Source organism: Heloderma suspectum, chromosome 12 (genome assembly GCF_057233095.1).
Source record: "Heloderma suspectum isolate Gila_16-S chromosome 12, 16-S_ref, whole genome shotgun sequence".
Lineage (NCBI taxonomy): Eukaryota > Metazoa > Chordata > Lepidosauria > Squamata > Helodermatidae > Heloderma > Heloderma suspectum.
In genome coordinates this window covers 35,824,467-35,849,701 of record NC_139469.1, presented here as the reverse complement: position 1 = coordinate 35,849,701, position 25,235 = coordinate 35,824,467, and the positions used below count along the sequence as shown (strand labels likewise).

The 25,235-nt window shown below is 44.6% G+C and overlaps 1 protein-coding gene across 10 annotated transcripts in view; it reads right to left on the bottom strand.

Annotated features, from left to right (window-relative positions):
* TNRC6A (trinucleotide repeat containing adaptor 6A) overlaps window positions 1-25,235 on the bottom strand; it is a 103,736-nt gene that overhangs the window by 36,764 nt on the left and 41,737 nt on the right. For 6 of the 10 annotated variants that reach the window (XR_014785625.1, XM_084819088.1, XM_084819097.1 and 3 more), the window contains one exon: window positions 21,057-21,407. Coding sequence is in view for 9 of the 10 variants with exons in the window: in XM_084819088.1 (XP_084675214.1) it covers window positions 21,057-21,407 (351 nt within the window). In the remaining variant the exon portion in view is untranslated. Of the gene's footprint in view, window positions 1-8,161; window positions 8,303-21,056; window positions 21,408-25,235 lie in introns of those variants that run through there. The other 4 variants (XM_084819089.1, XM_084819092.1, XM_084819094.1 and 1 more) reach the window with 2 other exon arrangements.

The following is a 25,235-nucleotide window of genomic DNA, read 5'->3' as shown; positions in this document are numbered from 1 at the left end:
TCTGATCGCATTTTTTGGTCAGGTAACCTCCCTTGTGGACCGTGGGAATGCTGTAGACATCATATACCTTGACTTCAGCAAAGCTTTTGACAAACTGCCCCATGATCTCCTGATGAGCAAACTAGCTCAAAGTGGGCTAGATGAAACAACAATCCGGTGGATCCACAGTTGGCTACAGAATCAAAGAGTGCTGATCAATGGGATCTTCTCAAACTGGGGAGAGGTAATGAGCAGGGTACCACAGGGCTCAGTCCTAGGCCCAATGCTCTTCAACCTTTTTATTAATGACTTGGAGGAGGAGGTGGAGGAATGCTGATCAAATCTGCAGATGACACAAAATGGGGCGGGACAGCTAATACCATGGAAGACGGAAACAAAATTCAAAGTGACTCTGATAGGCTGGCGCGCTGGGCAGAAAACAATAGAATGACATTTAATAGGGATCAATGCCAAGCTCTGCACCTAGGAAAAAGAAACCAAATGCACAGTTACAAGATGGGGGATACGTGGTTCAACAACACTACAAGTGAGAAGGATCTTGGAATTGTTGTAGATCACAAGTTGAATATGAGCCAACAATGCGATCTGGCTGGAAAAAAGGCACATGCTGTTTTGGGCTGCATTAATAGAAGTATAGCTTCCAAATCACATGAAGTATTAGTTCCCCTCTACTCAGCACTGGTTAGGCCTCATCAAGAGTACCGTGTCCAGTTCTGGGCGCCATACATGAAGAAGGATGCAGACAAACTGGAGAGGGTTCAGTGGAAGGCAACAAAGATGATCATGGGTCTGGAAACAAAGCCCTATGAAGAGAGACTGAAAGAACTTGGCATGTTTAGCCTTGAGAAGACTGAGGGGAGACATGATAGCGCTCTTCAAGTACTTGAAAGGTTGTCACAGAGAGGAAGGCCAGCATCTCTTCTCGATCATCCCAGAGTGCAGGACACAGAATAATGGGCTCAAGTGACAGGAAGCCAGATTCTGGCTGAACATCAGGAAAAACGTCCTGACTGTTACAGAAGTACGACAGTGGAACCCATTCCCTAGGGAGGTGGTGGGCTCTCCACACTGGAGGCATTCAAGATGAGTCTGGACAGCCATCCTGTCAGGGATGCTCTGACTTGGATTCCTGCTTGAGCAGGGGGTTGGACTCGATGGTCTTGTAGGCCTCTTCCAACCCTACTATTCTATGATGCTCAGTACAGGCGTAAGAAATAAAAAAAGAAATAAATTTCTCCCCATAGCAGCCTCTTCACTTTCATTAACAGAGGGATGGTTGATGGTGCAGACTATGTTGCCACTTTATTCTTGTCCTTCACTGCAACCCCTCTTAAAACTGCAGATATAGCTTGCCTCTAGTGGAATAAGCATGGATTTCCAACAGGCACTAAAACTCACCCTGAAGTTGATTGCACAGAAGTACTTGTTCATTTATGCTTTCCCTTATAAAACTGCATTTACTGGATGTCAAGAGAGCTATCAATGCTCTTTCTCATCCTGAGCTTTTGGGTACAAAGCTTGTGTCTTGAGTAACGTGAAAAAAAGAACCATCTGTGCTATCCTGCCTGCCTGCCCCACGCCACCCCATGCCAATGCTGTTAACATCTACATGAAACTGCAGGGTGAGATTATCCAGAGATTTCAAGTTAAATGCAAACAGTAAGGTGATAACATGCAACTCTATCCTTCCTTTCCATCTTCTTCAGGTGTGACAGCAGATGTCCGGAGCAAGTGTCTGGGATGGGATGGATATACACCAATAAACTGAAGCTCAATTGAGATAAGACCAAGATATTGGTGAGGAGGGATATAACTGACCAAGGAGCGGAGGGATTGAGCCTGCTTATTATTTTAGAAATCTGTAATTAAACATAGTAACAGAACATGAAACTCAAAGGCCTCTTACAATTCACATAAAGAAAGCTGCATCTAAAATTTCCCTATCCTGGTGAATGTTCTTATAAATAAATTCATTCTATTTCTAAGCAAAGTCAATCAATTTGTCAATTCTGTTAATGTCCAAAAAAAAAAAATTAACCGTCATTCCATCATTATTGGTATTATTTCCAAAATGTGGAGAGAATAATTTTGCTGGAACCAAAAGATTATTCACTAACATTTTTAATCTGTTCTTTTTTTAAAATATATTTTTATTTATTTTATCTTTATAAATGAAATAAACAATACCAAAATTACCAACAACCTGATCAATACTACAATTTCCCAAAAATATAATATTCTAATGAGGACACCACAACAACAAAAAGAGAAGGAAAAAGAAAAAAAAGGAAAAGGGAGGAGGAAAGGAAGTGAAGGAAAAAGAAGATTCTTTCCCCTTCCCTCCCCCTCTCCATCTCCCTCCCCTTTAAAGAATTAAGTTTAAACTCCAAAACCCCCCAGCCTCCAATGCCATTCTATTTTAAAAACTATATCTATAACTTTAACAATCTTACAGTTTAATAAACAACCTTACATTTCAATATCATATCATCAATCTTATATCAAAGAAACAGGTCTACAATTCATTCCCAGTAGCCTATATTATTATTATTAATAACAATAATAATTAAAAGAAATATAGTGTTATATAATAAACTTAAAATAAACCTTCAACCATCAGTAATATTTTATATATAAATGCATGTGCACAATTACCCTCAAACAATAAATTTAAATACAGCATACCATATCTATTTTGAAATAAAAAATATAAAGAAAAGCAAGGAAAAAGAAAGATGAAAGAGAATAAATGAATATATGTATAATCATTTATCTTCTGATCTAGCCTGGATCATGTAGACTAAACACAAGCAGTTAACAAAGCTTGTTTAAAGATTCCAGTTCATGAGGTTGTTAACAGAATTCTCACGCATTTTTACGTTCAGCCATGCCTCCGCCATTTCATGATTTAGAAACTTCTTCATAGAATCATAGAATAGTAGGGTTGGAAGGGGCCTACAAGACCATAGCGTCCAACCCCTTGCTCAATGCAGGAATCCAAGTCAGAGCATCCCTGACAGATGGCTGTCCAGCCTCCTCTTGAATGCCTCCAGTGTGGCAGAGCCCACCACCTCCCTAGGGAATGGGTTCCACTGTCGTACTGCTCTAACAGTCAGGACGTTTTTCCTGATGTTCAGCCGGAATCTGGCTTCCTGTCACCTGAGCCCAGTATTTCGTGTCCTGCACTCAGGAATGATGGAGGAGAGATCCTGGCCTTCTTCTCTGTGACAACCTTTCAAGGACTTGAAGAGTGCTATCATATCTCCCCTCAGTCTTCTCTTCTCAAGGCTAAACATGCCCAGTTCTTTCAGTCCCTCTTCATAGGGTTTTGTTTCCAGTCCCCTGATCATCTTTGTTACCCTCCTCTGAACCCTCTCCAGTTTGTCTGCATCCTTCTTAAAGTGTGGTGTCCAGAACTGGGCACAGTACTCCAGATGAGGCCTAACCAGTGCTGAATAGAGGGGAACTAGTACTTCCCGAGATTTGGAAGCTATGCTTTTATTAATGCAGCCCAAAATAGCATTGGCCTTTTTTGCAGCCACATCCCATTGTTGGCTCATCTTCAGCTTGTGATTGACAACAGTTCCAAGATCCTTCTCACTTATAGTGCTGTTGAGCCATGTATCCCCCATCTTGTAACTGTGTATTTGGTTTCTTTTTCCTAGGTGCAAAACTTGGTATTGATCCCTATTAAATGTCATTCTGTTGTTTTCTGCCCAGTGCTCCAGTCTATCAAGATCACTTTGAATTCTGTTTCTGTCTTCCAGGGTATTAGCTATGCCACCCAATTTTGTGTCATCGGCAAATCTGATCAGCATTCCTTGCACCTCCACCGCCAAGTCAATAATAAAAATGTTGAAGAGCACTGGGCCCAGGACTGAGCCCTGCGTTTACCTCTCCCCAGTTTGAGAAGATCCCATGGATAAGCACTCTTTGGGTCCGATTCTGTTTCATCTAGCCCACTTTGAGCTAGTTTGCTCATCAGGAGATCATGGGGCGCTTTGTCGAAAGCTTTGCTGAAGTCGAGGTCTATGATGTCTACAGCATTTCCACAGTCCACAAGGGAGGTTACTTGATCAAAAAATGCGATCAGATTCATCTGGCAGGATTTGTTCTTGACAAATCCATGTTGGCTTCGAGTCATCACTGCATTGTTTTCAAGTGCTTACAGATGGATTGCTTGATACTTTGCTGCAGACTGACTGGTCTGTAGTTCCCAGGTTCCTCCTTTTTGAAGACAGGGACCACATTAGCTCTCCTCCAGTCATCTGGCACTTCCCCCGTCCTCCATGATTGCTCAAAGAGAATAGACAGCGGTTCTGAGAGTTCTTCTGCTAGTTCCTTTCCTTTGTCATCTGTTATCATTTTGCCATCCTTATTTAATAGCTGAACCACCCTTTCTTTCCTCTGTCATTTACTGTGCACGTAGCTGAAGAAAGCCTTTTTGTTGCTTTTAGCATCCCTTACTAACCCCAGCTCGTTCTCAGCTTTAGCCTTCCTGACTCCATCTCTGCAATTCTGTGCTACCTGCCTGTACTCTTCCTTTGTTGCTTGGGGTTCTTTCCACTTCCTATATGTGTCCTTTTTTGTTTTCAGGTCATCTCTAAGCTTTTTGTGAAGCCACAATGGCTTCTTCTGTTGTTCTTCCACCTTTTCTTCTTGTTGGAATTGTTTGTAATTGTGCCTTGAGAATTTCCTTTTTTAAAAGCTCCCACCCATCTTGGACTCCTTTTCTCATTAGAGTTGCTTGCCATGGGACCTTACTGATCATTTTTCTGAGTTTAACAAAATCAGCTTTCCTAAAATCCAGGGTACACGTTTGACTACACTCAGCTTTTGCTTCCCTTAGAACCAAGAACTCAAGTACTACATGGTTGCTTTCCCCCAGACTTCCTGTAACTGCTACTTTATCCACTACGTCATCTCTGTTGGTTAGGATCAAGTCAAGGATAGCCGATCCTCTAGTTCCTTTCTCTACTTTCTGTAGGAGGAAGTTATCTGCCACACAAGTCAGGAATTTCCTGGAGGGGCCATGTTTTGCAGAATTTGTCTCCCAAATAAAATCAGGGAAATTGAAGTCCCCCATTACTACTACGTCATGCTTCCTTAAAACATTGGCTATTTGCTTTTCAAAAGTTTCATCCTCGTCTTCTCCTTGATTGGGTGGCCAGTAGTAGACCCCGACCACCAGGTTCCTTTCATTCTTTGCTCCATTTATTTTGATCCAGATGCTCTCGATGGGCTACCAAGCTCATCCTCCTGTATTTCTGTGCAGAGATATGTATTTTTCATATACAGTGCAACCCCACCTCCCTTTCTGTTCCTCCTGTTCTTTTTGAACAAGTTATATCCTTCAATTGCTGTATTCCAGTCATGAGAGTCATCCCACCAAGTCTCAGTTACACCTATAAAGTCATAATTTCCCTCTGGTAATAAGAGTTCAAGTTCGTTCTGTTTCCCATACTGTGGGCATTAGTATATAGACATCGAAGACCATGTGCTTCATAGTCTGGCTTTCTTCCTACATGTTTCTGAAGACTATTATTGGGTGCTATTAGAGCTGTTCTCTCCGTTGTGGTGCATGAGCCTTCATCCATTGTTACCAACTTTATGTCTCCCTCCCCTGTAGGATTCAGTTTAAATCCCTCCTGACGAAGTTCATGCTGTGGCCAAACACATTCTTCCCATCCTTTGTGAGGTGCAACCCATCCCTTGCCAACAGCCCATCTTCCAGGAAGTATAGCCCATGGTCCAAGAATCCAAATCTCTCTCATCGGCACCACCTTCATAGCCAGTCATTCACCCGGGTAATTTTATTTCCCTTTCTATCCCTCTTCTAACTACTGGAAGGATGGATGAGAAAACTATCTGGGCCCCAAAGTTCTTGAGTTTCCTTCCCAAAGCTTCAAAGTCTGACAAGATTTCTTGGTAGCTCCGCTTGGTGGTATCATTTGTTCCCACATGGATGAGGAGAAAGGGATAACTGTCAGTGGGCTTTATGAGTGCAGGCAACCTTTCAGTCACATCTCTAATCCGTCCTCCCGGGAGACAACATACCTGGCGAGTCCACGGGTCTTCACGACATACTTGGGTTTTGATCCCACGTAGCAAGGAGTCTCCCACTACTACTCTTCTCTTCTTCTTGTTGTAAGCCTGGATTTCATTGCCTCTGCTTGACTCACCTTCAGCCTCTTACTCACTCTCATGCAGGTTCCCCTGCGATTCTTCCTCTGCAGGCTGTCCTCTGGTCTCATCCTCAAGCACCTGGAATCGGTTCCACAGCTCCACCGCTTCCACTGGTGCAGAGTGTCGTCTAGTTCTTCTTCTCCTAACTGTCACTCTTTTCCAAGTAGTATCCTGTACTCCATTTTTCCTCACCTCAGCATTTCCCACTTCTGCCTCAGCTTGCTGTTGCTCTTCAAGCTTCTGGTCTTCCCTTTGCTGCTGTAGTTCCACCATTCTGTCCAAGAACTCTTCATGTTCTCTTATTCCCTGGAGGGTCGACAGTCGCTGCTCTAGTCCTCTTACTTTTTCTTCCAGCAGCGTGATCAACTTGCACTTGCTGCAGATGTAGGCCATGTTCTCAGGCAAGAAAACAAACATTGCACAAACTTTGCAGGTCACCACCACTGGAGAGTCTTGTCCTTCCATAGCCCCTATTTCCTTCTTGTGTCTAGCTTTCTGATTGTTGTAGACTAGCCTGTGCCTGCTCCTCTACTCAGTAGAGTCCCACTGGTGTGGAATTGTGGTCATCTGACCTTCAGACACAATACAAAGTGTAGCAGGATATTTTAAGTAATATTGTAAGTTCATTTGTTTTGCCATATTTTTTGCTTTAATAAGTTGCCTTCTTTTATTCACCACCTCTTTGATGTAATCTGGAAATAACATAACTTTATCTTGTTTCCAGGAAAGGCTTCCACCCTCCCTTGCCAAACGCAGGATATAATTCTTTGTGGAGACTTTTGTAAATTAGACTATGATCGTATAGTCAGTCCCTTTAGCATTTGGCACACAAAATGCCTGCTCAATATCAAGTAAATAATCAGATGGGATAGGGAGTATCTCATGCAAAAGTTTATCCACAAAAATAGGCAATTTTACATCATTAGACAGATTTTTAATCCCAATAATACGTACATTGGATCTCCTCGTGAAAGCCTCCAGTTCAGAAATTCTATCAGAGGCATTTTTAAAACAAATGTGTATTGTAGTTTCATTTCCTGCCATTCGGTCTTCTAGCTCATTAATTTTCGTCTCCATCTTTTGCCATGACGCATTAATTAGATCCATAGCTCCTTGCAAGGCAGTGATGGAATTTTGGTTTAATCCCATCTTTTGGCTTGCTCCGTTAACTGCAAAGATAAAGTCTTTATCAGAGTAAATAATTCCCCTATACCTTCTGTTCTCGAAACGTTTGACACAGGGGGTGCGGGGGGAGTTGATGCCGACTCCTTTCTTCTCCTCGGCGCAGACATGTTTCTCTCAAACAGATCTTGCAGGTCCTCAGATGTTTTCAAATATTGTTAACATTTCTTAAATCATCCCTCAGAAGTTATTTCTTAAAACATATATTATTATGGAACACGTCAGCCCTATTTTCTCCTATGAAATAGGAGTCTCAGTACAGGTTTTTGTGTTGGTAAAGCTCTGGAGAGATCATCCTGGAATCCAGCCCCCCTGCTATCTCCAGGGGGGTACTTTTCTCCAAGGTGTTATCCAGAGCTGCCTTGCCCCCCCTTTAATTCCAGGGGGGAATGAAAAGGGTTTTCAACCTTTTAAAAAGCTGTTTGAGAAAGCTCCCACAGACTGCCCGTGGGATGCTACCAGAGTGACATTGGTTCCAAACAGAAGTCCATTTTTACTCTGTTCCAAGAACAAAAGTCAAAGAATCAAAATTCAGTCTTACCCCTGTTATGAGTGAAGGAATTTGTGGTAAAGCAATCCCAACAAAAAGGGGAACCCCACAAGTAATGCCAAAAAGCCAAAAGCAAAGAGACAGATACAGTCAGGGCCAGAAATATTGGAACAAGGATAACTGTTTTGGCAGTTGGCCTCTGTACACCACCACACTGAATTTGAAAGGAAACACACCCATATGGGAGCGAAGTCAGGACTTCCAGCTGTAATTCAAGGGGTTTGACAAAAGTGGGGCACTAACCATTCAGGAAGGACAGCCAGTGGCATGCACACACCCCCATCGTTGGGGGCTCATAAGTAATGGAACGAATGGCTGACAAGCAGCTGCACGACCAGGTGTGGCCTGTTTCCTGGGTACCCCATGACCAAGCAAGCAGAGAAAAGGCCTAGAGGTGGTTCTGAGTGTTACATTTGCATTTGGTAGCTGTTCACTGGAACTCCCAACATGAGGTCCAAAGAGGTGTCCATGCGAGTGAAGGAGGCCATCGTTAGGCTGAGGAAACAAAATAAACCCATCAGAGAGATAGCAAAAACAGTGGGAGTGGCCAACACAACAGTTTGGAACATCCTGAAAAAGAAAGAATTAACTGGCAAGCTCAGCAAAAGCAAAAGGCCTGGAAGACCACAGAAGACAACTAAAGTGGATGACCGCAGAATTCTGCTTAAGGTGAAAAGGAACCCTTTCACAACATCTAGCCAGGTCAAGAACGCTCTTGCGGAGGTAGGCATGTCATTGTCAACATCTACAATCAAGAGATGGCTTTATGAATGTAAATACAGAGGCTTCACAACAAGGTGCAAACCACTGGTAAAGCTCAAGAACAGAAAGGCCAGATGAGCCTTTGCCTGCAAACACCTAAAAAAGCCTGCCCTGTTCTGGAACAAGATTCTTTGTGATGAAACCAAGATTAACTTGTACCAGAATGATGGGAAGAGAGAAGTATGGAGATGGAAAGGAACAGCTCATGATCCAAAGCATACCACATCATCTGTCAAACATGGTGGAGGCAGTGTTATGGCATGGGCATGTATGGCTGCCAATGGAACCGGGTCACAGGTGTTTATTGATCACCTGACTGCTGATAAACGCAGCAGGATGAATTCTGAAGTGTATAGGGCTATACTTTCTGCTCAGATTCAGCCGAATGCTGCCAAACTGATAGGACGCCGCTTCATATTGCAGATGGATAATGACCCAAAACATACAGCAAAAGCTACCCAAGGGTTTCTAAAGGCAAAGAAGTGGGATGCTCTTCAATGGCCAAGTCCGTCACCTGATCTCAACCCAAGAGACCACGCTTTTCACTTACTGAAGACTGAAGAAAGAAGGACCCACAAATAAGCAGCAGCTGAAGGCAGCTGCAGTAAAGGCCTGGCAAAGCATCTCGAGGGAGGAAACGCAGCATTTGGTCATGTCCATGGGTTCCAGACTTCAGGCAGTCATTGACTGCAAAGGATTTTCATCCTGGTATTGAAGGCGATCCTTAGGTTTGACATGATGTTGGTTTGTTCCATTACTTATGAGCCACCAACGATGGGTGTGTGTGTATGCCACTGGCTGTCCTTCCTGAATGGTTAGTGCCCCTCTTTTGTCAAACCCCTTGAATTACAGCTGGAAGTCCTGACTTGGCTCCCATCTGGGTGTGTTTCCTTTCTACTTCAATGTGGTGGTGTACAGAGGCCAACTGCCAAAACAGTTATCCTTGTTCCAATATTTCTGGCCCTGACTGTAAAAAGGGATGTTGAAACAAAAGAAAAAGGTTCAAATGCGCTTTGGACCACATGCAGGCCCTTCTTCGGGGAAATCTCATCATATATGTAATTTATATCATTGAGCACAGGGAATATTTGAAGTCTATAAATGTTGTATGTTGGATTTTAGATTTCTTTGAAGAAGGGCCTGCATGTGGTCTGTAATGTGTTGAAACCTTTTTCTTTTGTTGAACAAAACATCTTTTGTTAACCCCTTTGCTTTTGGCTTTTTAAAGAATTTGTGAAAAATTAAACCTGTGGGCACACCCACAGAATAGGACATAGATCTGCAGAATGGGCATTATACTTCCAGCACCTGAAAGTACTAACCCAAACATCCTGTTTAATCTTTGCAGTGTCATGTAGCATCTGTAAAATTACTTTATATTGCGCTTCCCTCAAATAAGCACAGATTGAAAATTGTGTTATCATGTGCGTAGACTTGTTTCCATTTCTTTTCAGAGATGGGGAAACCTACATCTGATTCAGCGTGTTCTCGATAGGGTTGCACTCCCTAATAGAGGATCAACTACACAGTTTAGGGGGTGCTCTTAGATCTAGGCTTACAGATGGATGCTTTGGTCACCATCTTTGACCAAGCAGAATCACAGTCACACATAGCCTAATAACATCTTGATAAGATTACTGCAATGTACTCTATGCAGGGCTGCCTCTGAACTGCCTGGAAACTCCAACTGGTTCAAAACACAGCATACTAAGGAACACATATTGCCAGTTCTTAAACAACTGCACTGGCTATTAGTTCATTTCAGGTCACAATTCAGGGCAACAAAACCCTAAGTGACCTGGGTCCGGAACACTAGAAAGACTGCCTGCTCTCATATGGACCTGCTTCTTTGGAGGCCCTACACAGAATGCTCCCCACCTTCCAAGGTGTGGTGGTTGGCAACAAGGAGCAGGGCCTTTTCAACTGTGGCACTTCATCCCCGAGATTCCCCGCCCCCCTCACCAAGCACCCTTGCTAAGACTTTTTAAAAAATTATCTCTGGCTCATCATGGTATTTTAATGTTTTTGTAGATGAGCTGTTTTATCTGTATGGTTTTTAATTTTATGGTGCTTTGTATTATGTTATTGTTTTTTGCTGCCTTGGGGATCCTGAGAAGTGGGATACTAATAAAGTAAAATAAAAACCGCTTAATCAGAAATTCCATACTCCAATGAAAAAGATTATGAAGCTATGAAATTGACGGTAATAATGCCACAAAGTACAAAGCTCATGAACTCTGTGAGCCAAAGTGACAGCAACTCAAAACACTACCTTAGAAGGTCTTAGGGGATACATCACTTTAGGTGCAAAGCTCAGTCATTGGTTTGGCCAAAACAAAGAACTCTGAGGAACTGGAGACTTATATGTTAGATACAAATTAAGTAAACACTTCAAGAAAGATTTAGGCTGCAAATGGGTAGACAGTTTTTCCTTGAACAAATACATTAAACACTGCAACTGCAGAAAACCCTATAGAAGAAGCTGCCAAATTAGAGTTCTTTTACACACACCAATCAAATCTTGCACGTAAATTAGCACATTTATTGAAGAAGAAACAAAAGAATTATATCCCTCTTATTAAATGAACAGATGGATTAGCAAAAACTACAGAGGAGATAGCAGATGAATTTTTAAAATATAAGCAGCTATATAAAACCAGTAATCCAGATTGAAAAAAGGATTTAAAAGTTCTTGTCAAAAATCAAGGTACAAAATTAACTGATATAGATCAGCAAGCAAAGGTTACTGAAAATGAAACTGCAGAAGCTATCAATAAACTAAAAGAAAATAAAGCTCCAGCCCTGGATGGTGTAACAGAAAAATATTATAATATATTTTCTGACATATTCATTAGGCCATTAAAGAAAACAATTTATGAAGTACTGGTGATTGATGAAATGCCAAAATCATGGAAAGAATGAGATACTGTTGTAATCCCCATAGAAGGGAAAGACTCAGCAAGAGTCTTAAAGAACTATATCATTCTTAAATATTGATTACAAGTTACTAGCATTCTAGAAAAGCATTTAAATATTAATATATATTAAACGGATTTAACACTTGGAAAGCAAATAATTTGTTTAGATAAAAGATGGAAGTATAATTCAGTTTTCAGCTGTTAAAATATATTAAGCTCTGAAATGCTGCAATGGTATGAATATTTTCAAGTTAGAAACATAATTTAAAAAATTGTAAGGGAGAATGAAACACTGAGAGTTAACAGAATTTGAAAATATAATCATACAGAAAGGTAAACATCAGCTATCTAAGATATACCATCTTTTGTTAAATATGACTGTGAACAAGAACAGGTGAAGGAATATATAATAAAGTGGGCACAAAATACCGGAAGTAATAAATCTATGGAGGTATGGGAGAAACTATGGAGAACAGAGGATAAATTTTCTTTAAATGTGAATATAAGGGAGAACTGCTTTAAAGTGATGTGAAGATGATATTTAACTCCTGTAATCACTGGTACAATAAACCCATATTCCCAAATCTGTTGGAGATGCAAAAAGTACTGCAAAACATTTTCACATGTGGTGGACATGTACTTATGCACACTGTATAGTTATGCACAAAAATACTGGGGTAATATCAAAATTCTAACTAGAATCCTGAAATATGATGTACCATTAGATCCCATATTGATATTGCTGAATTATATCAACTCCTATAACGAAGGAACACAAAGAACTTGTCTCGTCTCTGTTAACAGCCGCACAAATGTTATTTGCCCAAACATGGAAAGTCACAACAGTCTCTCAGTGGAGAGTGGCTTACAAAGTATGGGATTTTGCTGTAATGGCAAAGCTAACATCTCATTTAAGAACAAGGGTATCAGATGATTATAGAAACAAATTCTGGGAAAGTTGGTCCCCCTTTACAAAATTCTGCTAGGAGAACTACTACCTCCTGCAATCTCAAATTGGGTTTGACTTTTTTTTAATTGTACTTATTTATATTATTTTATTATATTTTATTGAGATATCTTGGATAATAGATTGAGTAAAAACAATATTATAAGTGTATAATATTTATATGATGCATCCTAGTTACTTGCCTTGGCCATGCCGGAGCATGGTTTACATCACCTGATATCAATGGATGTGCAACAGGTATGCAGCAGGAAAGCCCACTGATTTCAAGATGCAGCATCTCTTCACTTATGAGTGGAAGATTCTGCCACAGTCTATAGTTATTCTAAAGATATGCACAGTATTGTCTTACATGGCATAACAGCAAATGGTTTGGGTCTTAGGTAAGTAAAGGTGTGAGGCATCAAATATGTAATTTAAGTGCAAGTTGTTTTTTTTCCAAAATATATTTTATTAATTTCATTTAGAGTTAATTTTAACAACATACATTATGAAAAAAGAGTTTATAATGACGCATTTACTGAAACCAAGTATTATCTATCTTCCTCACAAATTCTTGGGCTTTCTTCTGAAAAAAAGTTAAACACTCTTCCTCCATGACTTCAGCATTTCTGGACATTTTACCCTGTATTAAAAGTTTATATTAAAATAAATAGAAAAAATAAGATTTAATCGCTTATTTAAGTTCCAGCTATAGTAAGTTTGTATTTTAAAATAGCCTGGTATCTTAATGTAAAACGATCTCTTAAAAACGGAAATTCTTTACTCACCAGTGAATTTCTGTTCTCGGCGACTGAAGGAGGCCAGCCAGTACGGGGAGGTTCCGCCTCCGGGACCGAGAAGGCAGTCTCCAAATTAACTTCTGGAGGAGGCAGGGCCTCCCCCATGTTTGTCAGTTGAGTCTTCCAAGTCATAGAAACTCCTCGGAAGCCCACTGTCCTGACGGTCTTTGATTGCCAACCTTGATTGACAATCAGGCTGAGGAAGCAACTGTGGTGAAGCCTGCCTAGCCTAAGAATCGCTTAGAAGGAGGCCAGACCAGGCGGGCCAGGATGGCCTCCTTCACTTGGCGAGAACAGAAATTCACCGGTGAGTAAAAAATTTGTTTCTCCTACCAAGTGCAGGAGGCCAGCCAGTACAGGGATGTGCCAAAGCAGTTCATCCCTGGGTGGGTCAACAAACCCTTAGGCCGGCCCCCTGCTAGGGCTGCAGGACCCTCCTGCCGAAGGCACCCTCTGCAGAGGCAAACAGACTGATTTTGTAGTGACGTGTAAATGTATGCACAGACAACCATGTGGCCGCCCTGCAGATCTCAAGGGGAGCCCTACCCTGAAGGCTGCTGATGTAGCCATCCCCCCAAGTGGGCCAATATTCCCACCGGGGCTGTGAGGCCACTGGAGGTGTAGACCAGCGTAATGCACTCATGAAGCCAGCATGCCAGGGAGGCTACTGACACCTTCTTGCCCAAGGAGGATGGTCTGAAGGACACAAACAGGACGCTGTGTTGTCTGTGGGGTTTAGTTCTATCTGGCCTGCCTGGCATCCAGGGTATGCCACTCCCTTTCCTGGGGGTTGGAAGAGCAAGGGCAAAAGGATGGGATGACCAGTTCCTGGGCTCTGTGGAAGTCTGAACTGACCTTGGGGATGAAGGATGGGTCTGGGCGAAGGACCACCTTGTCCCTGTGAAAAATACAAAGCTCCTTTTCCGCCGAGAGAGCCCCCAGTTCAGACACCCTCCTGGCGGACGTGACAGCCAGAAGGAATATTGTCTTAAGGACAACATTAAGGACAACATTAACATGAATATTAAGGACAACACCTTAAGGGTGGCAGCCCCTAGGGTTTGGACGGGGCTTTGGATAGTGCCTTGAGCACAGTGCTGAGGCTCCACATGGGGAACCTCCTCACTGGGGGAAGGCTGATCAGTGAAGCTGCCCTCAGGAACCTCTTGATGTGGGGGTGAGAACCTAGGGACCCCTCTCCTAGTTCCCCTAAAATGGATCCTAAGGCAGAAACCTGTCTCCTAAGGGTATTAGTTTTAAGGCCTGCTGACAGGCCCTCCTGGAGGAATTTTAGGTTATCTTCTATGCTGGTGAATAGAAGATGTCAGCTGTGAGCCGGACAGCGCTGTATCAACTCCATCTGATACGGCGGCTGCGCCCCTACCTTCCCGACCATCTGCTCCCATCGGTAGTACATGCCCTGGTCTCCTCTCGTTTAGACTACTGTAATGCGCTCTACGTGGGGTTACCCTTGAAGACGGTTCGGAAGCTGCAGCTGGTACAGAACGCGGCGGCTCGCCTGATTAAAGGCAGCCGCCGGCGAGATCACATCCCTCCAGTGCTGAAGGAGTTGCATTGGTTACCAGTTGTTTTCCGGGCCAAATTCAAGATGTTGGTTTTGACCTTTAAAACCCTATATGGTTCCGGCCCAGCCTATCTTAAGGAGTGCCTCCAGCAGCACCAGACAGGCCGCTTAACAAGATCAGCCTCGGATGGCCTTCTCTGTCCCATCAGCCAGGACAGCTAGACTGGTGGGGACGAGGGAGAGGGCCTTTTCTGTGGTGGCCCCCACTCTGTGGAACTCCCTCCCTAGGGAACTCCGTCATGCCCCCTCTTTAATGAGCTTCCGTCGTGCATTAAAAACGCTGTTGTTCAGGCAGGCATTTGGGGTGGGTTAGGGTATTTTAGAAAATGTTTTTATTGTAGAATTTTATTGTTTTAAACTGTTTTTATTGTATGTTGTACATCACCCAGGGTGGCTGGGTGACCAGTCAGATGGGCGATTAATAAATTTAATAAAAAAAATAAAAAATAAATAAATAGCAGATCCCTCCCTGCAGTGTGTGCCCATATGATGAAAGCCTTCTGGGTGCGCTCATATGATTTATTAGTGGAGGACTTCTTGGAGGCTAGGAGGGTGGAAACCACCCTAGAATAGCAGCCCTGGGTCCCTAGCAGTTTCCACTCAACTTCCAGGCCGTTAGTTTTCAGGAAACCTGGGTCCTGATGTATGAGCGGGCCTTGAGTCAGCAGGTCATGTCGGAGCTTTAAAGTCAGAGGCTTGGCCGTGGATAGGTTTACCAGGTCAGTGTACCATGGCCTAGTCAGCCAATGGGGCACTATCAGGATCAAATCTGCCCGCTGGTCCCTCAGCTTCCGGATCACCTTCGGGATGAGGGATAGAGGAGGAAAGGCATACAGAAGTGTTATGGCCCTTGCAGAGAGCCCCCCACCCCGTGAGGCAAGCATCCGTGGTCAGGGTGCTGAACAATGGAGTCTGGATGGGGACTCCCCCACAAGGTTGGGTGGGTGTGCCCACCAAGACAGGGAGCGAGAGACTTCTGCTAGCACTTGCACCACTGGGTTGATGCTGGCTGTTATTTCCATCTGGAAGGACAAGAGAAACGACTGTAAGGGCCTTGTGTGGAACCTTGCCCACTGGACAGTCTCCTGGCAAGAGATCATCATTGTCAGGGTGGACACTGAGCCCATAGAATCCCAGAGTAGTTCTGATTCGGAGGAAGAGCAGTCGCTCCTGGGAGAGGAGCGCGCCCCTTTTTCCCAGGGCCCGCAGCTGACAGAGATTCCTCCCACCAACATTCCTAGATTAGAAAGCAGTCCAGGGAGTGACCCAGCTCCGAGAGCAGACTGGTTGGATGCGCGGCGCAGACGCAGAGAGTGGCGCCAAATGGAAAGCGCGGAAAGGAAGCGTAGCGCCCGGTTGGCGCTCAAAGAACGGTTGCGCCCAGAGGATTCAAGGGAAAAGGGGAGGGATTCTCCCTAGTCCTTATATTCAGGGGTCTGCCAGTAATTGCCTTTCAAACGGGGACCAACTGTTCCAACTTAGGGCATAGGGATGCTGCTGCTCAGATCTAGCTGCTACCTGTAGAGTTGTTAAGTTGTAAAAGAAGAATAAAGCTTTGAAAAGAATCCCTTTGTCTGCGTCTGGACTTGGCTACTGGATTAGACTGAGAGAGCCCTCCAAGGAGCCCTTGACAATCATGCCCGGCAGTTTTGCCAGATCTTTGAGGCAGGGTTTATTTTCGGTCTGGATCCAGGCCGCCAGCTTGCTTACTGTAGTCTGCCTGTCCGGGGATAGGGTCAAGATGTCCATGGCTGTGTTCAGGGTCACCCCCAGGCGGAGTACGGATTGTGAGGGTGACAGGGAGCTCTTTCTTGTTGATGACGAACCCCAGAGACTGTAGGGTTGAAAGAGTGGCACTGGTGTCTTGCATGCACTGTTCCCATGATGATGAGTGGATTAGAATGTCGTCCAGATAGGGATGTAGTTGGATGCCCTTTGACCTCAGGTAGGCCACTGGGGCCAGGAGAATCTTTATGAACACTCTTGGAGCTGTGGCTAGGCCAAAGGGAAGAGCCTTGAATTGGAATTTTTTTGTTCCGTAGCTGAAGCGCGGGAACTTGAGGTGAGATGGCTGGATGGGAATGTGTCGATAGGCCTCTGCCAGATCCACCGAGGTTAAGAAGTCCCCTCTTTGAAAGCTCTCCTTTATGGACTTGAGTGTCTCCATTCAGAACTTCTGCTTCTTTAGGCAGCGATTGAGCCTCTTCAAGTCCAAGATGGATCTGGTCCCTCTGTTCCTCTTTGGGACTGTGAAAAAGAGAGAGAAGACGCCCCATCCCCACTCTTTCCAAGGCACCTTCTCAATGGCTTGGATATTTTGGAGATGTTGTACGGCTGTGAGAGTCCTCAAATGCCCAGTGGGTCCTTCCAAAGGGGGGAGCCGAAGAAGCACTCCCTGGGTGGCCTTTGGAGCTCTAAAGCCTCCATCACCGTTTCCAGGACCCAGCTGTCCCCCCATGGGTGGGGGGATGACGACACGGTGAGTCATGCTGAACTGGTGGTCTTGGCATGCTGGGGGGGGGGGCACTCTGAGGTTGCCCAGCTTGGCCCTGGTGTCATGTTGTCGTTTGGCTTTTCTCTCCCTAGGAACGTATGTGGAGGGGAAGGGTGGCCTGAAGGGGCAAAAAGGCTTGGGCTTCGCTTGAAACTGGTTTGTCTCTTTGCTGGGTTCAGCAAGGCTTTCTTCTTGTTCCTTGTCTTTACCAGCAGTTTGTCCAAAGCTTCCCCAAACAGCAGCTTACCTGAGAAGGGGACGCCTGCCAGGTTGGATTTGGTTTTGGTGTCTATCCCCCCAGCTGCATAGCCAGATGTCTCTTCTTGCCACGACGTTGGCTGCTGTGGCCTTTGCCCCCAACTGGAAGGAGTCTAGTGATGCATCAGCTAGGAAAGCTGCTGCCATTGCCATGTCCTCTATGGTTCAACGGGTGTCGTTCCCTAGGTCTCTGCCCTGGAGCAGACTGTTTGCCATCATGAAGATGCCTCTGGCAATGATGGTAGACGTGGCTGCTGCCCACATGGATGTCGCTGAGACCTCGAAGCCTCTGCGAAGGGCTGCCTCAGTCCTTTGATCGTGATGGTCTGAGGGAAGCTCGCCCTGCTTTGAGGTCAGGCGGGCGATGGAGCCGAGAGCTGCAACTGGTTCGTCTACTCTCGGGGTGACCAGATCCTGCATGGCACCCTCTTGTAGGCGATAGAACTTCTCACAGGGCTGATGGAGTGTCTTAGATCTAGCTGCTTAGACCACTCCTTGCGTAGAATCTCTTCCAGTCTTAGTGGGAGTGGCACATTTGGGGGAGGGGGGATGGAAATGCCGCCGCTGCCCCTGCCCTCTTTGTCCTACTTTGGAGGGGTGTCATGTCTTCTTCCTGGTCTGTAAGCTCCAGGATGTTAAGGCATTTGGAAAGTAATCTGGGAATTGCCTCAGTGGGGAAAAGACGGACCTGTTGGGGTTTTTCCTTGGGCTTGTCTCCCCCCGAGGCGTCTCCCCGTTCAGACTCTGGTGAGCTTGATCTGGGGGAAGAGGATCTGGAACTTTGGGAGTCAGAGAGGTAGGCCGGGGATGAGGAAGGGGATCTGGCCCTCGACTCCCTTCTACACGTTTCCTTGCCTTCTTTCTCTGGATGGGTGGAGACGAGGATTTGGTGCGCTTCCAAATGGGGCCCCTACTTGAGATGGAGTGGGATCTGCCCAAGGCCTCCCTCCCCTCTGCCTGCTTTCCCTACAGTGGGTGCGGGGGGGTGGGGGTACAACTGCATCTCCATTTGGAGCGTGAACTCTTGCGCTGAACGTCCACGGAGCTGTGGCTGGATGATCGTGACCGGGTGTGTCACTTGCGACGGGCCCTTTCCCTGGACGAGCTCCTGTGGAAGCGCTCATGGTATCTCAACCTCTCCTGAGGGGAGGCCTTGCGTCTGATTTGGCGAATGGCCTCCTCCAGTAAATCCAGCATAGAACTTTCCCTTTCCTAGACTTGGGGGGGGGGGGGGAGACTGGCCCTCAGTGTTGAGCCTATAGCTGGGCTCCAGGCCCCCCACCCCTCCCACCGGGGCCTCCTGCAATGGGGAAGGTGGGGAAGGAGTCCCCCGTTTCCTGCCCTTCCTGAGGCTCTAAGTGGAAGTGTGGGCCTGAGGGGCTTGCCCTGGATTTCCTGCCCTTTCAGTCCCTTGATTGGGGGGGGCGAGGTGGGGACACGGGGGGCCTTGCCATCATCAGACTAACCCTCTCCAGACCGCTTGTGCTCCTTGGAGGGAGGGGGGGCAAAGGAAGCTGCCTCTGCTGCCACCCCTCACAGGCCCTGGTGCCTGCTGAGGTTTTTCTCTGCCACTCCGCACTGGTTGCTGGCGGGGAGGGGACCGATAGCAGCGCCTGCCTCGACCCACGGCAGAGGATTTTTCTGGCTTCGCGGGGCCAGAGTGTTGGGGTTTCCCCAGCGCCTGTGCAGCGGCAGGAAAGAAGTCCTGGGGGGGGTCCCCGAGTCTTTCTCCCCACACGAGGCGGTCCTCTCTGTACCAGAGAAGCAGTCGCCTCCCCCACGTCGCGACCACAAGTCACTCTTCTTCTCTTTCATGACCTCTCTTCTTTGGTTTTTTTTTTATGGTTACTCTCACACACGAGAGCTAGGAGAAGCTGCCTCCTTGCACGAGGCAGGAAATCAAACTGGCGAACATGAGGGAGGCCCCATCTCCTCCAGAAGTTAATTTGGAGATTGCCTTCTCAGTCCCGGAGGCAGAACCTCCCCATAATGGCTGGCCTCCTGCACTCGGTAGGAAAAAAGGTTTTTAATTATTATGGCATTGATTTATTAGCTGCTTTTTCCCACATTACCATTATCAGGATTGGGCCCAGGCTCCCTGATTTGGTCTGATTCAGAGTCAAAGCCCAGCTGGGACAGGGAGTGAGAGGAGAAAATTCCCCAAGACTCTCCAAGAGTTAGTGAAGAACCTTTCGAAGGACTTATTGAGCAGGAGGGCCAGGCTCAGAGACTGTCTTCCCCGCTCCCCATGGGAACCTGGCCTCGGGGGGTGGAGAAGCAGCACCAGAATTGACAGATGCCAGAGCTCACTGTTAAGCGGATGGAGCTGAGAGGTGGGAGGTGTTCCGCCAGAGTGGCAGCCTGTCCGAAGATGAGTCAGGAGGAACCCAGTAAAAGCTTGTCAAGCATGATGGGAAACCCATCCAGTAGTTGAAAGGCAACTGCCCTACTTCAGTGGCTCTCTTAACAAATGCTCTATTTTGCTAGTTAGGCCCAGAGCACAGCTCCCAGGTTGTGGATTGCACAGGAAGTCTCTGTTGCTTCACTACTCTGAGGGAGGGTTTGGAATCCCTGAAAAACATGTTCAGTGTCCAGGTTTAGCACTAGGAGAGTAAACTGCTAGCAACTGTCCACATTACGCTCCTCCGCAACTCACACATGTGCTGAGCCTTCCTGTCACATTGGGGACGTTTAAGGAGAGCCAGTGTGGTGTAGTGGCTAGAGTGTTGGACTGGGAGTCGGGAGACCTGGGTTCTAGTCCCCACTCGGCCATGGAAGTTCACTGGGTGACTTTGGGCCAGTCACAGACTCTCAGCCCAACCCACCTCACAGGGTTGTTGTTGTGAGGACAAAATGGAGAGGAGGAGGATTATGTATGCCGCCTTGGGCTCCTTAAATGAGGAAAAAAGGCGGGATATAAATGTAATAAATAAATAAATAAATAAATTTAAAAACAGTCCCTTTTGTGCCATCCAAGACCAAACTACAAAGATATATTTGGAAATACCTGGAGAAACTCTAATGAACTTTTCACTACAACTAAGGAGAGTGGGGATCTCCCTCACCCCCAAGGAAAGGCAAGTAACACTGTTAAGAGGAAAGAGCGCACCCTTGTGCTTTGGAAGGTTCTGCAGCTGGCCTGTCCAAGCACAGTTCCTATCATGAGTCTGCCAAGAGTCACAAAAAGAGCATCAAGGAAGCTGAAGAGAAGTGGTCTTAAGAGCACCGAGAACAATAAAGTTCAGTTTCCATTGAAGTGTGCAGCTACCCTTCCATATGAGCCTTCATCAGTAAAGCACATGAGAGACCAGGCTAGAGATAACAGATATTCCTCTCTCAGTGATCCACCCAGCAGACACCTTTACTCTCTCTCACCTGGTTGGTTTTTGCTGCTCTTCTGCACTTCACCACCAGCTACAGGTTCCTCGCTAGTTACTGTGCTCCCTTCTGACTGGCTGATCGACAGTTTAGATGTTGACCCCCGGTTTGCAGCAATCCCTGGTATTGGTTGCCCTCGCTTCAAGAGTTGCTTCTGCTCCTGGTGCCGGAACCGTGGTGGTACTTCACGTGGTGGGTAGCGAGGTGAGGACTGCTGCTGCACTTGCTGCTGACTGTTGCCCACAGCACGTTTGACATTATTATTGCCACCAACACTGATCGTTGCTGTGGAAGTGGAGGCAACAAGAACTGGCTGGCTCACACCAGGCTTTGTTGGTTCTGACGCTGCTGTTACCAAAGTAAGGGGGTGGGGGGGGAGAGACCAAAATGTTATTAATGATTTGTTTAATGCGATAAGCATGAAATAGTTCAAGGAACAAAATATAAACAATCCTCTGTTCTCATAAAATTGCACAAAGTGTTAGCATTAAGCTATAAAACTGAAGGGGCACAGGAGTGCCTATTTAGTTAAGGCAAGTTGCCAAAAAATTTCCCCCATTATAAGCCTATAATATCTATGCCTTACAAAAACTATACCCGTTGAGCTAATAACTTGGAACTCGGCATCCATGATCTATTCCAGCAGTGGGGAAGCTCCAACCCAGATAGGCTCCCATCCAGCCTGCAGAGGCTTGGGCTCCCTTCAGGCCGCACCCATTCCTCACTTGGTTACATTAGGAATGTAAGATGTATTATGTATAACCTGGTTTGCTCATAAAATTATCACTAAAGTTAAAAAAAAAATTAAAAGTAAACTCAGTACATCTGTAATTACTATAATTTTAAATGTTATACATCAAACACGATAATTTTATGAGCAAGCCAATACATAATACAAGTTCCTATTTTATGTCTGACCAGGGGAAACTTCAGCAAGTACTTCCTAAAACATTTCAATCATGCTAGAAGCTAGAAGAAGCAGGAGCTGGAGGCAGAGGAAGACTGGTGTACACTATCTGTTCTTGTCTGGGGGGGAAATTAGTTGAGGGGGGGAGTTTAATGACAGCTGGTGTAAAGGAAAAGCTACTGAGAACTTATTTAGCTGGGGATGACACTCTTACATATTAAAAATGGTAACCGTGCATATTTAAGAATCCTTAAGCAATCTCATCCTATTTGAAGAGTGACATTTTATTCCCTTTTGTAAATAATTACCCTTAATAAACATCTCAATTTTTTTCTGGAATCTATATTTATTTTTATAAGTGAAATAAACAATACCAACAACATAGTCAAAATCTTCAGTTTCCAATATTACAGCATTCCGGGGAAGAAAAAAAAGAAAAAAGGAGGAAAGCAAAAGAAGGAGAAAAAAAAAAGAAAAAAAGATTTTATCTAAGCTTCAATGAAAGCAAACCAAATATCCAAATATAAGTCCAATTGCAAATTATATCTATACAGCACTCTTCCAGACATGGCAGGTATTATTAAATCTTCAATCCGCTGCTCCATAAACGATGAGCCTTGTCTTTTAATGTTATAACCTCAGTCTTATAGCAAATAAACAGGAGCAAACAATCCATTTCCATTAACCATATATTACCATTCCACTGACACATATTGGTAAACATTAAAAGTTTAACAAGAAATAATCATAATCATAATCCCATGATAATGATAGTAATACTAATATTAATGATAACTAAAAAGAAAAAGAAATTCAAGAGAAGGATAAAAAGTAAAAACAAACCATTTATTTATTTTAAGTAATATCATATCTAAAAATATATTTATATGTGTATACACACATACACACACCAACAGGAATTTATACAATATAATACACAAAGGAGAAAGAAAGCAAAAATATGCAAACATTTAATCTGGCAAACTTCCCAGACATCCTATCAGCTAAACCCAAAGAAGAATTCAGAGGAGCAGTAGAGTTGGCTAAATTCCAACTCAGGAGGCTGAGAAAGTTGGCTCCCTTGTTTTAATGTTAACACCAATGAGAAATGATTCGGCCGCATCAGGATTTAAAAACTTTTTCATCTGGCCTTCAAAAAGAATGCAAAATGTAGCAGGATATTTAATATGATATTGCAGGTTATTTCCCTTTGCCAAACTTCTTGCTTTGGTGAATTGCCTTCTTCTATCAGCAATTTCTTTAGTATAATCAGGAAAGAGCATAATCTTGTCATCTGCTGGTCCCCACCGCAACTCACCGCATTCTCTTGCCAGATGCAGAAGATAATTTTTTGTAGAAACTCGTGAAAATTGAACAGTAACAGTCCCAAAAGTCCCTTTAGTGCCATGTACTGAGCCAGGAACACGATATGCATGCTCAATATCCAGTAGAAAATCAAATGGCAAAACCAGTAACTCATGCAAAAGTTTATCCATACATTCAGCCAAACATATATCAGTAGCCAAGTCTTTAATACCAAGAATACGAAGGTTTGCTCTGCATGTAAAAGCCTCCAATTGGGAAATTCAAGCAGACAAAATATTGTGAGACGCTTGCATAGCAGTTTCATTAGCAGTAACTCGATCTTCGAGCGCATTAACCTTCATTTCCATCTTTTGAAGAGAGATATTAATTAAATCCACAGACCCTTGGAGGGCAGTGATTGTGTCCTGGATTGTTTCAAGCTTCTTTGACTGCACTGATAGCTGAGAAGACATAGTTTTTATCAAAGCAAGCAACTCCTCTTCACCTCCAGCATTTCTAGAAACCTTTGCCGGGGGAACAATTGGGGGGGGGTAGGTGGTGTTCCCAGACCCTTCTTTTTTCCCTTTGATACTGCCATCCTCCACTTCCAAAAGCACAACAAGCAAGTATAATTGCAGAAAAGGAAAAAACAAACACTTAATTAGATTTAATTGCCAGTCCCCAGATATTGCTGGTAGTTTAAATTCACAAATATTTTTTGGAGCTCACCAGTCCGGTAGTCTCCAAATTGCTTAGGAGTTTCAAACAGCATTCAATAGATGATACTCCGGTCACTGACCTTAGATCGAAGCTCTTCCGCTGCACCACAAAAGCAGCTGTTCTTCCAAGATTTCAACCGGATGGTACTGTAAGATTCCCCTTTTAATTCCAGGGGAATTTTAAAAGGTTTCTCAATCTTTTCATAGCTCTTTGAGATAAGCAACCTGCGAAACGCCGCAGGTCACTGCCAGGACAACATGGCTCCAGCTGGAAGTCCACATCTCAATTTTTATTCATGTTAAAAGGTTGCTTCTAGCGGTGATGTCAATCCCATACCACAGGAACCAGACTAATGAGATTTTAGGTATAGAAGGCTTATTTTGGTGGCAACAGTTAAATATTTTACAGCTGAGACAGCATTCCCTAACAGTGTGAACTAACTGGAAACTATTAAAAATTGTGCCAGTAAGTTCCATAGACACAAGCCTCAAAGTTTTTAGGTGGGATAACCCACACATTCCATCACAAGTGGTGAAATTTAAGGCAGGTTGCTACCTGTAACTGTAGTTCTTCGACTGCTCATCTATGCATTCACACATATGGGCTCTGTGCCTGCCCAGAGCCTCGATTTGGGAAGCTTCTGTAGCTGAGGAATTTTGGTGGGAACCCCTCCCGCACCATCCTAGTGCGCATGTCCCTAGCAGGGTCCTGCTTATTCCTTCAGTTCCTTGAGACCTACATTGTGGCCTCATAACGGAGAGAAATTTACACAAAAATACCTTCAGTACTCATTGAACTCAAGTATGACACGAGGGGATGGTAGGTGGGTTGTGTGTATGCACAAGTGACTACTCGAACTACAGTTATAGGTAGCAACCTGTCTTTCAACTTCATGGTTTCTATGCATCACACATATGGGCGAGTAGCAAGCTAATGTACAACAGAAGCGGGTCAGTGTCCTACTACAATAGAGAGGAGAGGATCAAAAGTACAGTCAGTTCTAGCCTGAACGTCCAGTCTGTAATGTTTTACAAAGGTGGATGGTGTCAACCGGGTTGCAGCATGGCGTAATTCAGGGGTGGCAACAGCCCCATTGAATGCAACTGATGTAACTACCGCGTGAGAAGAGCAAGCTTGGACAAGGGCAGACAGTTCGAGCCCAGCCAGCTCATATGACAGCTCGACAGTCTTAACGACCCAAGACATGAAGCGCTGAGTTGAGAGTGGCTCTAGAGTTTACCACC